We start from the raw sequence: 14,502 nt of genomic DNA, 5'->3' as shown, positions 1-14,502 counted from the left end.
TCTATTAAATTATTTGTGCTGTACGTAATCAATAATATTAGAACGTTTTGGGGGAAAATTTGTTTGATTTGTGGTTGGTTTGAATGTATAAATTTTAGAGGGTTTAAAGAAAGCTCTTGAAATCGAGGTTACACCCGCAGCTAAACAAAATGGCAGGATCGGCGAATGTTTTTCGTCTCTTGCAAGATGTTGGAAAAGCGGCGTAAGTTGACCTGCAAATTCTATGATTTTATTACTAAATTGTGCATTTAACTTTAGAGATATGTAGTGGGGGCAGAGATATTTATTGCAGAAGATTCCTACTGTTTTGTGGAAACTTTTCGCCGAGTTCCAGAAGACCACCTTGCATGCCTTCTCCTGCGGCTGCATACCACTACCACTATATAACCAGGTGTGTGCACTCAAGTATGACCGGCGGCTTAATGCACAATGCAATGGACGCATGGCTTGAGTTACATAACTATCTTTTGTACACTGCATTGCAGCTCTGCTGGCTTTGAATATTCTACCTCCATGGTCTGAACCTAACTTGCCTAGTTTGCATTCGTCAAAAAGTATTTTATATATAGTAAAGTTTTATTTGAATAATCAACATTTTCGGACAAGTGATGATGAATTAAATTTGAATCACAATCGGGTTGAAAGATGAAAAGATGACAATTAATTAGAATAGATGCCAGATGAGATGAATAAAAATAATTAATATACATGTATCTTAAAGTCTCTTTCCTTTCCCAACAACATGCATTCACCATTGTTGTCATCACTGTCAACTCGTCATACATGTCATACTGAATGCTGGTCATCTCGCCACCTGACAAGCTCGCCACCAACAAAGTTGCCCCCTGCAATGTCGCCCCCTACCCGGCTCGCCCCGGGTTGAAACAAAGTCGCCCCCTGGCAATGTCGCCCCCAAACAATGTCGCCCCCCTAGCAAAGTCGCCCCTAGCAAAGTCGCCCCCTGACAATGTCGCCCCCAGCCAATGTCGCCTCCTAGCAAAGTCGCCCCCAGATGTTGTTCGGAAAGTAATTAAGGCTACAATAGTTATGGTAAAAAAATATAGTTAAAACATTTTCAGAAAAAATTCCGTATGAAGTAATGTGCTTGTGGAAGGTCTAACCCTAACCCTAACCCTAACCCTAACCCTAACCCTATACCCTAACCCTATACCCTAACCCTAACCCTAACCCTTAACTATTTTCTGGGGGCGACTTTGCTAGGGGGCGACATTGTCAGGGGGCGACTTTGTAACAACTCGGGGCGAGCCGGTTAGGGGGCGACTTTGCAGGGGGCGACTTTGTTGGTGGCGAGCTTGCTAGGTGGCGAGATGACCAGCCTCCGTCATACTCGTCATATGAAATAACCCATCCATGGCACCCACTTAAATTGTCGTAGTGCCCTGTGCTTGTACTGTGGTGCCCTCTGCAAAGTTCCAACTCATTTCCACAAAGAAGTGCCCCATGCCTACTTCTGCAAATTATATAAATGGAGGAGCCTTGTATTTTTTTTTTTTAAGTTATAGTTTCTAGAAGTACCCCCGGCCTTACCAGTCGAGGATTGCTTTGCCCTTAAATAACGAAACTCAAAGCCTGTGTACCAACTAAACTATCCCTGCCATCCATATTTTTTATCAAGAGTAAGGAACATACCAAGTACTTTATTATCTCACTCTTACTTCAGTTATTTTATTCCTCAGTCAGACAAATATTTCAGAAACAAATTGTGAGAACAAAATAAGTTTCTTTCCTTTTTTTGTTTTGTCATTTGAAAAAGGAGTCCGCCCTAAACCAACATGATGTAGGATCTGCATTTACCTTATATTACAACAAGATTTTCTTTGGTAAGACACTGCTCTAGAATTGCAAGGGTCGTGGGTTTGAATCCCACCCGAGTAACATGCCTGTGATATTTTTTTCACAGGACTCTGGAAAGTACTGAGTATACAGTGCTAACACACATCGGTGTATGGGTAAAAACCAAAAATTAATATTCTTTATCCCCGATGCAAATTTAACATCTCTTATAAGATTTTCTTTGCTTATTTCTTAAGATGCCGTTGTCCAGCTCACTCCCAAGCATTCCGTTTAAATCAACCTCGCACTACTCCTAAACATGTCTGTTCTGGCTCAACTGAATCAGCCAGTCAGCCCGAGTATGCATTTGAGGTACAGTATATAAAGGGAAAGTTGCCTTTGGAAAAGTCTTTGCGAATTTGCCAAGAGGATTTGAGTGATAATTGCAAGGGATGCTCAGGACTGGAAATTTGTTTTTGAGAGAGCAAGGCCATTTTAATTTTGCTTTGGGCATTGGACAATTTCTTGGGAAACTGTTAAAGCAGCACAAAGGCCAAGACCAGGGGCAAGAGAGGCCAAGACCAGATGCCATGGTCATTGCTTTGGTGCCCTTAAATTGCTTCCAATTTCCTCTTAGGGTACCCTTTACCAAGAGAAAAGGCCTTGGTGCCCTGGCCCTTTCAAACAAGAAGCATAAAGGCCTGCCATGGCCTCTGCGTGATTTCACCAGTAGAGGGCCACTGCAAATTTCGGCAAGAACATGCCATTTTATATTTGAACTCTATTGACAAATGACAATGTATCACGAGTACCTTGATTTTTTGCCACAGCTTATAAGCTGGATTTTTTTTCACACGCACATTGTTTTTTTGCTAGCATAAGCTGTGACAAACTAACAATACATTTGCTCCTGCCAAACTTTCAGCCAATCATTTACAAGACCAATCCTTGTTGGTCAACCATGTTAATCAAGCCAAAACAAACTTGAGTTAGCTTTGTCCGATCTTTGTCTTATTTTGTGTCCATCTGTTCTGATCTTGCTGCATTTATGTTGTTGTTTTTTCCAGGCATCAATCATAAAATAAATTCAAATTTTTTTCCTCATTTAGATGGCCTGCTCCAACATCCGGTATGGCAAGGGAGTCACACAAGAAGTTGGAATGGTAAGTCTTACGACCCAACTTATATAACGTTTCTAAACACATTTTTTTTCCAGCTCAGATTCTAAGAGTGACCATCGGCGAAACCCACAAGATGTATGCATTTTTTTATATTTTCTTTTTAGTCGCCAGACACACAAGTCCTGAGGGCCACTTCAAGGTGTGGGCTACAATTGTTTTTTTTCCAGGGGCCATTGCCACCTACTCCTAGGGCTGAAACTTTTATAAGTTTTACAGTCCATACGGATGTAGGCTTGGGTATCATCAGTGCTTGTGACCGTTTGGTTCTACATGAGATGTTCATAGATGCAATAAAACTACAGGGCTCGAATTTGGTGAAGAAATTTACAAGACTGCAGGGCTTGTAGCTAAAAATGTTTACTGGACCAGAAAATGTACAAGACTAGAATCAAAATGAGGAAAAACTTCCTAACACAATTTAGCATGCATTTAACTCTTTTTATTTAAAGGCAATGGACACTATTGGTAATAACTCAAAATATTTATGAGCATAAAACCTTACTTGGTAACGAGTAATGGGGAGAGGTTGGTAGTAGAAAACATTGTGAGAAACGGCTCCCTCTGAAGTGACGTAGTTTTCGAGAAAGAAGTAAAATCCACGATTTTGATTTCGAGACCTCACATTTAGAATTTGAATGTCTCGAAATCAAGCATTTGAAAGCACACAACTTCGTGTGACAAGGGTGTTTTTTTGCTTTCATAGTCATCTCGCAACTCCGACAACCAATCAAGCTCAAATTTTCACAGGTTTGTTATTTTATGCATATGTTGAGACACACCAAGTGAGAAGACTGGTCTTTGACAATTACCAATAGTGTCCAGTGTCTTTAAACAAGCTCTAAGGCATGTGTAAGAGAAGAATTATCTCATTTCTCTTTTGGTAGTATTTGTACTTCATTACTCAACAGAATTTCAAGGTATTTATCAGACTAAAAAACAGGAATTTAAGATTTTGAAATAACTGTTTTGTATCCATGAATTTTTTTCAGGATTTTCAAAATCTTGGGGCAAAGAAAGTGTGCGTCATGACAGATAAGCAGGTAACTTAAAATCTTTTTACCGTCCCTTACTTCATTATTATGATCATTGGAAATACTTACAACTTGGTGATAATTTTGCTTTCAGTAATTCTCAACATATTGTAGGGTTGAACAAAGAAAACGCTGACTACAGCTGGATTTGATTCTGCGCCCTCTTGATTAATGTGCCAGCGCTCTACTAACTGAGCTACATGTATCTATCCCTTAGTTGGTGGTCTCCTTCTTTTGTCAATATCTTTGCTCGGGGGTGCCAGAAGCCAGTCAGAAGCCAGTAAGCTTGTAACTGCACAGTGTAGCCATGGCCGAGTTTCATAGAGCTGCTTAAACACAACAAAGTAGCTAAGCACAATTTCATAACTTCTGTGCCCAATTTCATGAAGCTGTTTAGCAGAAGCTACTGCCTGACAAATTGCTTTCCTCAACAAAAATTGAACGGGGAACCAGCCACAACAGTGCAAACTATTAGGGCTGGTTACTTATTTCTACTAAGCAATACTATTCCGTGCTTAGCAAGTTTTTGTGCTTACAGGTTTTATGAAACTGGGCCATGGTCTTTTTCTTGAGTTTGAAGCTAACTTTCTTGTGTCATTTTGTCTTCAGATAATGAGCCTTCCCATTATGACTGCAGTGGAGGAATCTCTACATCGTCATCATGTCAACTATGATGTATTCCAGAATGTCAGAGTAGAACCAACGGATGTCAGGTATATCATTAGGGGTGTGGCTGGGGTGTGACTGTGGTGTGGGTGGGGTGTAGTTTGGGTGTGGGTGGGGTGCAGATTGGGTTTCGGTTGGGTGCGGATTGGGTGTTGGTGGGGTGTGGATTGGGTTTCGGTGGGGTGTGGATCGGGTGTGGATGGGGTGTGGGTGGGGTGGGGTATCGGTAGGGTGCGGATTGGGTGTGGGTGAGGTGCAGATTGGGTACGAGTAGGGTGCGGATTGGGTAGAGGGGGGTGTGGATTGGGTGTGGGTGGGGTGCTGATTGGGTGTGGGTCAGGTGCGGTGTGGGTGGGGTGTGGATTGGGTGTGGATTAGTTGTGGGTGGGGTGCGGATGGAGTGTGGATTGGGTGTGGCTGGGGTGCTGATTGGATGTGGCTGGGGTGCCGATTGGGTGTGAGTGGATGCGGATTAGGTGTGGGTGGATGCGGATTGGGTGTGGGTGGGGTGCAGATTGGGTTCGGGTGGGGTGCAGATTGGGTGTGGGTTGGGTGCAGATTGGGTGTGGGTGGGGTGCAGAGTGGGTGTGGGTGGGTTACAACCAAATTAAGTATAACAATAATCTTGTTATCCTCCATACAGTTTCAAGGAGGCAATAGCATTTGCTAAAGCTGGTAACTTTGATGCGTTCCTGGCGGTGGGTGGAGGGTCCGTGATGGATACCTGCAAGGCGGCTAACCTCTATGCATCAAACCCTGATGCAGACTTCCTGGACTATGTGAATGCACCCGTAGGGAAAGGGTTACCAGTTAGGGGAGAAGTCAAACCACTCTTAGCTGGTAAGGCATACCGGAGTGGCACACTGTTGGTTTAATTTCCAATACTTTGTTCCAACCCACGATCTCCCACACCATAGAAAGGGCCCAGTTTCATAAATTTGCTTAAGCAGAAAATCATATTTTTCAATTGTCTGCTAAGAAAAATAATTGCAGGATACCAGTATCAGATGGTACATGTGACATGGTATTTGGGCTGGTAAGCATAATTTTTTGTTGTGCTTAGCAAGTTTTTGTGCTGAAGCTTATGAAATTGGTCCTAGTTTCTGACTAAATACAATGTACAAATTTGCTATTTTAAGGAAACCAAACTTGTTAACTGAATATGCTTGCAATAACATCGACTGACGTAACATGGAACCTCTTGGCAGTTGAACAGTATTTTACAGTGGGGACCATATGTACGCTTCAGCTGTTTGAAATACTTGCATAACAGCATTCCTTTCGCTTGTTTGTAGTACCAACGACAGCAGGCACAGGTAGCGAGACCACCGGGGTAGCCATCTTTGATTACATGCCGCTCAAGGCTAAGACAGGTATGTATTTAGTTGCCATGGTAACTTAAATAGTAAAATTGAACTTTTACAGACTAATTGCAGTGGTGCCAACTCTCCCTCATTCCGCAGAAAGTTTCCGTAAATAAACCAATCTTTTCCTTGTTCTGATGAACGAATTTGTAAAGTTCTGCGATTATTGCTTGTTTCCTATTTGAATGGGATTCTAAATATATCCCTGCTTGTTGTACAAAATCTCCTTGATTGCAAAATGCAAATGTTGGCAGCGCTGTTTTTAGTGAAATAATTTCTGGTGGCCTATATCAAGTCATGTGGAAATGTTAAATATAGGGTGCGTTCGTTTAGCTGACCTGGGTCTACCCCGCGGTGCTCACTGGGCTGAACCCCTGACAAGAGCTAAACGAACGACCACTCACCGCTCTTGTAGTGACGTCGTTTACATGGGGCCAGCCCCCAAAAGACCCACTCCACAAGCAGGGCACTGGGGGCTGACCTGGATGAGCCCCTGGAATGACGTCAAAGCTATTCGAACGCACCGGGGCAGACCGGGGATGACCTAGGGAAGCTAAACGAACGCACCCATAGAATCACGCATATTTTTAATTTTATATGACATTTTAAAACATATATCCTGTCCATTTTTTTCTACAAAGTGAAAGGTTAGTTTCTACTAAGCAACGATGACAAAACTTTGTTTCCATGTGTCACTTTTTTGTGTTGTCTTGTTTAGGAATTGGAAGTCGTGCAATCAGACCATTGCTTGGCATTGTAGACCCATTACATGTGATGCATATGCCAAATAGAGTAGCTACATACAGTGGGTTTGATGTACTATGGTAAGTTGAAGATATTAAAGGAACACGTTGCCTTGGATCAGTCCAGTTGGTCTCTAAAAAGTGTTTGTAACCGTTTGTTATAAAATGCATATGATTAGAGAGATATTTTAAAAGTAGAATATAATGATCCACACAAGTATCACTCGAAATTGCGTGGTTTTCCTTGTACCTCGACTCCCATAAATGGCCGACCATGTTAGTTCGCAAAGTAAAAGGAAAACCACGCAATTTCGAGGCAAATTTCTGTGGATCATTGTATTCTACTTGTAAAATATCTTTCTAACCACATGCATTTTATAAGGTTTCAAACGCTTTTTAAAGACCAACTCGACCGATCCAAGGCAACGTGTTCCATTAACAGGACAAGGAAAACATGTTAGATGATATGAACAATTTTTATGTAATAATAATATTTAAAATGCTCCCCTAACTTTACATACACATGATCAAAGGCGCATAACGCATAAAGAAAACAAAGAAAAAAAACCACTGGTTCCAGGCCTGTGCCCAAACCATACTAGGGGGATACATCTGTCCCGTTAATAGAGAACTAGTTGTTACTTACTACATCTAGGCCTATGAATGCTGGCATCGATAATGTTTTGATCTTTTCAGGAGACAGATGACTCTAACCCTTGTAAAGAATCTGAACAAACTGGCAAGGCAACCGTAGAAGAAATAAAAATAAAAGACACAATAGAAAAATCAAAGTAAAAATCGGATGTTTAAGAGACGGCAAACATCTTGTAAAATGCATCAGGATTTATTTGTTGTTTCAGAGAAGACTCTTTTTGTCTAGTGTGAGTTTTTATTTCCCACTCCAGTCATGCATTAGAGTCGTTCACAGCAATCCCATACGATGAGAGAACACCACGTCCTAGTAACCCCATAGAGCGTCCAGCGTACCAGGGCAGTAACCCAATCAGTGATATCTGGTCACTACAAGCCATGTCTGTCATTAAGAAGTACTTCATTAGGTAAGACACTCAGCTGAATTGCATGACTTTCACTTACAAAAAGGTCTGTGCAAAAACATTGAGACACAGCGCCTTTGGGTTTGATGGAAGCAAGATGCAACAAGGTTACCATTTCCATCACACGGAATATCTTTCTTCACACCTAACAGAAGTAGTACTTCATTAGGTAAGACACACTCAGCTAAAATGTTGAATCCCAATGTGGATTCTGTTCAAATGAAATAATTAGATTTAATGAATTAAATTTGACAAAAGGGCAGGACTTAACACAATCTTTCGATTTAAGTTTGACACTACAGACCGTATTGAATAACCCCTGTGTTGCTATGAAAGTCACCATCTTGTAGAGCAAACCCTATGCTCGTTCAAACGCGTACATCAATGAAGCACGCAGCATTCCCGGTTTGATTCCTACAGCACATGCATGCACAGACGCATGATTTGGCACAGACGCCATGTTGTAGGGCAGATTTTTGAATGGTGACATCATATTCAATACGATCTATTGTGTAGCATGGCAAGTTCTGTCGTGCTGCGTGGAAGTTGTTTGACATGGTAACAAACGTCACGCTCTTGTCGTATCAAAGTTGGGAGATGCGCTTTACAAACGATGCGCTTTAAAAACCTGCGATATCATTATGATTTTGTCATTATTTGAGTGTCACAGCTAGAATTGACATTATGCCCCATGCTCGTTAGAAATGTTTTCCCACATCGCTATTTTTAATTACTTGAAGTGTGGCAAACTATGTTAATAAATTCAACAATCGGCGTTTTAGTTGCCCTACTTTTAAAGTGCAAAAATCATTTGAGTTTGACTTGACAAAAGTGGGACATTTAGCGCAGGCCTTACACGAGGGTTTGTGCAAAAAACATTGAGTCACAGTGCTGTTGGGTTTGATGGTAAATCACAAGGAACAAAACCAGAACTTTTTGGGGGCAAGTTCAAGTATTCATCTGCTGTGCGAGTTTTTAATGTGGATATTATTCTCACTTAAGAAATGTTAAATTTGCATCGGGGATAAAGAATAAAATTATCGTTGCGGTACCCGCTGCCATAACATAGGATTCGAACTGCCTCTAGCTACCGGGCAACCTCGGTAGTCTAGTTGGTAAGACACTGCTCTAGAATTGCAAGGGTCGTGGGTTCGAATCCCACCCGAATAACATGCCTGTGATTTTTTTTCACAGGACTCGGGGAAAGTACTGAGTATACAGTACTCACTCACATCGGTGTATGGGTAAAAAACCAAAATTAATATTATTCTCACGTGTTATCATCGTTAGGTCTGTGAATGATCCAGAGGATTTCGAAGCTCGATCTGCAATGCATCTTGCTAGTGTCTTTGCTGGAGTTGGATTCGGTAATGCTGGGGTGCATTTATGGTGAGTTTGGGAGAGTTACATGTACGTCTTTCTAATATTTATTTTTGTATATGAAACTAAGGATGTGTTAAAAGCAATTATTTCCACTAGTATTGGAAGCCTAAAAGACACAGGTAGACCAGTGTGTTTCCCATTAGGCTAAATCCTAACACTTCCTCCAGAGATCTCTAGATTAATCCCACCTCTGCCACCAGATAACTCTATGTATATCCCAACTCTGCTACTGGGACAACTCTAGGTACATACATCCCACTTTTGCCACCAAAGGACCAAAGGATTCTATGAAAATCACAATTTTTTTCTTGAAGTTTCATTTTTTTTGTTTTATAGTTATTTATTTAATTCAGTAGAACTCACCTTGAGTTCCAATTAAAATTGTTTCTTCCATTGAATTCTGACTTGTTTCTTTCCACAGTCATGGCATGTCTTACCCTATTGCCGGTATGGTGAAGAAGTTCCAAGCCGATGAGTACAGTGCAGACCATCCTATTGTGGTAATTTTGGTCATGATAATTACATGTACAATTTTTAACATAGTGATTGTTGGAGTGGGCATATTTCAAATTTCTGATCCTTTAATTTTCAAGGGACATCACCTGAGACTAACTTGTGAAAATTGCATGGAAGTGTGTGCTGTCTTGTGTTACAAAAGACTGTGTAACAGTTGGGATTGGTTTAACAGTAAAACAAAAGTTTATAATCAAATTACCTTAACCAATAAAGAAGCAGAAGTCCATCTATTGTCTGCAATCCTTGCTACGTGTCCCACCCTTTTCCATTTTATTTTGTTGACACAGTTTGTGATATCTGTCACAAACAACACCACCTAGGGGAAAAAAGTAGTTTGTATTATTATTAGCTATATATCTTCTTTAAAGGGAAGGTATACGTTTGATTATCACTCTTGAAAATGATGGCAATAAAAACTTACTTGGTTAGAAGTACAACAGCTTTTGATATAAAGCACGTTGAGAAACATTTCACTTTGAAGGAAGGTGGTTATGGTAAAGTATATATCAGTTTCTATCCCCCAAATTTGAATCTGAGAAGCGTTACTGACAGTAACAGTTCTCAGATTGTGTATTCCAATTATTATGGATTATCCATCCTGGAAAACTTTCCGTATGGCGCCACCACTTTTTCACCCTTTTTTACAAAAAGGGATATCTCATTGAGGTAAATTACATACTATATTATTTCATATCGAATGAAAAAGTGTTGGCACCGTACGGAAACTTCCATAATAGGGGACTTTGGAGCACCAGGTGGCGGCAAACTTACAAGGTAAACTGTCATTGTGTACGTAGTTCTGAGCACGCGCACATTACCAAGAACAATGGATATTACCTGGTAAGTCTGCTGCCACCAAGCGTCCCGGAAGTTCCCTATTACTCCGGATTTGTTGCGATGTCTCAAAAATGTGACCACCTTTTGAAATGAAATTTTCACATGTTAGTTTCATTGTATACATCTACATTTATATGGGATTAAAACAATCAAATGGTTCAAAAAAACAAAGGTAAACTTTGCCTTTAAAAAGACTAATTGTGAGAGACTAACTTTTGCTTCTATGTTCCTCCCCTTCATAGCCTCATGGTCTATCGGTAGTCGTGACATCACCGGCTGTATTCCAGTTTACTGCACCCATGTGCCCAGAGAGACATCTGCAAGCAGCCGAGGCCCTTGGTAGGTATTTAAAGGAAATATTTACTTTCAAGAATAGTTGGAAACATACACGTAGTAAAAGTTGCATGAAAAGACCTTGGTCAAAATTTCGTAGAGCGGGATAAAAATGTGCAGGAATACAGTCAAAAGTTGTGAATGTGGCATGGTATTTTTTTTTTTTTTTTTGGGGGGGGGGGAGGGGGGTTACTTACCGGTCTCCTTTTTGCACAGCTTTGGGTGACGACTTGGCTATCGCTCCACTCTACTCTCCCTTCACTTGGCCACATCTCTCTAGCCTGTATGCCTCAGTTTTATGCCAGCCGCCCTCCCTGAGTTGGACTTCTGCCGTGTTGTACAACATGTAGCCCTACATGTAGCCTATCCAATTCAGGCAACTTTGAGTTGGGGCTTGCTGGTCTAGCTTGTCCTCCTGTGGCTATATCACATTAGCCTCAAGCCGCTCAGGATTTGACATCTGACGAGGGTCCACACAGGAGTTCTGAGAGGTCCACATAAGACAGATTCCAAAGCAGGAAAGGCTCTGGAAAGTTTCTTTCCCTTTCCACTTGGGATAGTAAACTTCCAAAATAATTAAGCCCGTGCAGAACTTAGATTTAGGCGAGCCTTCAATTTAGGACAGACTGCTCTCATCCAACTTCAACCCAAGACTGACTGGTACATCTTAAAAACCACTGTGCACCCAACCAGAACAATCAGCAACACAAAGGGAACCCATTCCTAGGGCTAATAAAGTAAAATACCAACATTCCTTATAGCCCCCCACCCAACCAAAACAAAATACTGCCCCCTCTGGAGTCTTATTTGAAATATATCTGGCACCCTCTTGTGACACTCTAGTCTGCCCATTAAACCTCTTGCAAACTTAAAGGAGCTAAGTTAAAAAGAGGCAAACATGCACATTAAAAAAAAATATGACAGACAAGTTGCAAATATTCTGAAATAATTATTTAGGGTTTGCATGAAATACTCAAGACTCTTGTGTCAAATACTCACGAGAACTGAAAGAGATTTATCAGAATGAAAGTCAACTCCGTGATAAAAAAACACAAGACAATTCCAGTCATGAGTTTACTAGCGCGATGCTGTGATCACTGGCCTCGGGGCCTGCGGTCCAGAGTAAATTTTGTTTGCTGTACTACATTACTTGGGCTGACACAATGGGCAGGCTTACAGCCACCCAACATAAAATGTCTTTGATTCTAAGTGTTCACAGGTACCCGTTTATCTCTGGGTGCCCCGTTTACCCCTGGGTGATGAGAAGCAATTAAAGTGAATTGTCTTGCCCAAGGAAATGAGTGTCACGACTGGGATTCAAACTCACACCCTGATGACTCAGCAACTAGAACTTGAGTCTGATGCACTGAAGTGCTTTCGCTCGTCCCCAGCGCCTTGCTTTAACCAAAGCATTAGGATGGGCAAACGTATCATGCACTGTCATTGGTTTAATAATGCGCAGTCCCATCATGCATCACACTCACACTACACCATATTTCTATGCACTGTATGCATGACGTACTTCCTGAACAAGAATCTGTTCAAGCAATTATTAGCCCATCCCAGCGGTCCTGGATATATAGACTGGCCGCTGGGGCCGAGCGAATTTAGTGCTCCGCCACGCTACAACCTAAATCAATCGCAAGAACCATCTCTTCCCTAACAGGTACCCATTTACCACTGGGTGATGAGAATTATAGTTTCTCACAAGTGTCATGACCAGGATTCGAACTCGCACCTCAATGAATCAGTAACTAGAACTTGAGTCTGATGCACTTAGTGAAGTGTCTTGCTCAAGGACACAAGTGTAATGACCGGGATTCGAACCCACACTCTGATGACTCGGCAACCAGACCATGAGTCTGATGTACTAAACAGCTTGGCAAAGCTATGAAATCGACCCTAGATCTATACAAATCTGTAACCCGATCTGGTACTTTTTCAGGTGCTGATATTACCAACAGGAAGAAGGAAGATGCTGGTAAGGTGGTAGCCGATGTGATGAGACAATACATGTATGACTTGAAGGTTGATGATGGACTGCTGGCATTAGGATACACTAAAGATGATATTCCAGATCTAGTCAAGGGAACCCTTCCACAGGTAGGAACAATAGCTGTATTCTGTTTTTAAACCGTATAGACCACAGCCGCTTGTACCAAAATGCCCACAGCGGCCACTAACGGCCTGTACCAAAATGCCCACAGCGGCCACAAACGGCCTGTACCAAAATGCCCACAGCGGCCACAAATGGCCTGTACCAAAATGCCCACAGCGGCCACAAACAGCCTGTACCAAAATGCCCACAGCGACCACAAACGACTTGTACCAAAATGCCAACAGCGACCACAAACGACTTGTACCAAAATGCCAACAGCGACCACAAACGGCTTGTACAACTGTGAAATCTGACCTACTTCCACTCAACCAAAAAGTTCACAATAAAGGTGTGTTGACCTGAACTAAAATTTTCAAATGTTAACTCATGTTAACATTTTTCTGCACACCTCTAAATCTTTTATTCTGTGATTCTCTCTTCCAGAAACGTGTGACGAAGCTTGCCCCTCGAGAGCAGACTGAAGAAGATCTAGCCAACATGTTCGAACAATCCATGAAAGTGTACTAAAGCTAATCATGGATTTGTAAGACCAAAGAGTGGGTACTAGGGGAGGTTTCCGGGCATTGTACTGGGTTTTGGTGGAGTTTTTTTCTCAATCATGGTAGCTAATTTGGTGATTTGTTTTTAATGGGTACGTTGATTAGCTTCCCTTGGTCGACCTGGGTCTGCCCCCGGTACATTCAAATAGCTTTGACGTCATTCCAGGGGCTCACTTGGGTCAGCCCCAAGTGCCCTGCTTGTGGAGTGGGTCACTTAGGGAGGTGCATGACGTCACCACAAGAGGGCAAGAGTGATCGTTCGATTAGCTCTTGTCAGGGGCTCACCCGAATGAGCACCACGGGGTCGTCCCAGGGAAGCTAATCGGGCGTACCCAATAACACTTTCCTTGAGAAACCATGAGATATGTCAATATATTTTTCCACTTCTGCTGTTCAATTTTCGATGATTTTATGCAGGTGAGGTATTTGTCCCCCACCAAACCAACTCAAAAATTAGATGATCACGAAACGCTCCTGTCATTTCAGAGGTTTACGGGGTTGATAACTTTGCCAAGTTCACTGCAATCATAATTGATATCATTTGAATGAGATGATTTTTTTAAGTTCAAATTTCTGTTAATTTCTTTAGCAAAATAAATTCCATACTTTGATTAAAAATAATAATTCTGTCCAATCTGTGTGTGAAATTAAATTAAGCTTTTGCCAAATATGAAATACCTTAATTGTCTTCCAATAAATCAACTTCTTAATTGTTTCATATATTCAAATCAGATATTTTTAACATGTAATTTTATATGAAGAATATGATAAAGTGTAAAATTAAATATTAAACTTAAAATCAATGTGAATAAATTTGAAGATGAAAAGTACCTAATGAATGTGTGGTTGAATAATTTAAAAAGTGTGTCTGAGGACTTTTCAAACACAGTATCAACCTCTACCCCTGCAGGTACCCATTTATATCCCTGGGTAAAGAGAAG

General features: G+C 41.3%; 1 protein-coding gene across 1 annotated transcript; it reads left to right on the top strand.

Moving 5' to 3' along the window:
* Positions 1-97: 97 nt before the first annotated feature.
* LOC139949699 (hydroxyacid-oxoacid transhydrogenase, mitochondrial-like) lies at positions 98-14,346 on the top strand. The gene is made up of 14 exons (XM_071948183.1): positions 98-202; positions 2,052-2,166; positions 2,904-2,957; positions 3,965-4,015; positions 4,616-4,719; positions 5,316-5,512; positions 5,968-6,045; positions 6,755-6,860; positions 7,685-7,837; positions 9,125-9,223; positions 9,639-9,717; positions 10,813-10,909; positions 12,849-13,006; positions 13,446-14,346. Exons 1-14 carry the CDS (start codon positions 150-152, stop codon positions 13,527-13,529), a joined length of 1,428 nt encoding a protein of 475 aa, XP_071804284.1. The 5' UTR covers positions 98-149; the 3' UTR covers positions 13,530-14,346.
* The last annotated feature ends 156 nt before the right edge of the window (positions 14,347-14,502 follow it).

This window comes from Asterias amurensis, chromosome 17 (assembly GCF_032118995.1).
Source record: "Asterias amurensis chromosome 17, ASM3211899v1".
Classification (NCBI taxonomy): Eukaryota; Metazoa; Echinodermata; class Asteroidea; order Forcipulatida; family Asteriidae; genus Asterias; species Asterias amurensis.
This window is presented reverse-complemented; position numbering and strand designations above follow the sequence as displayed.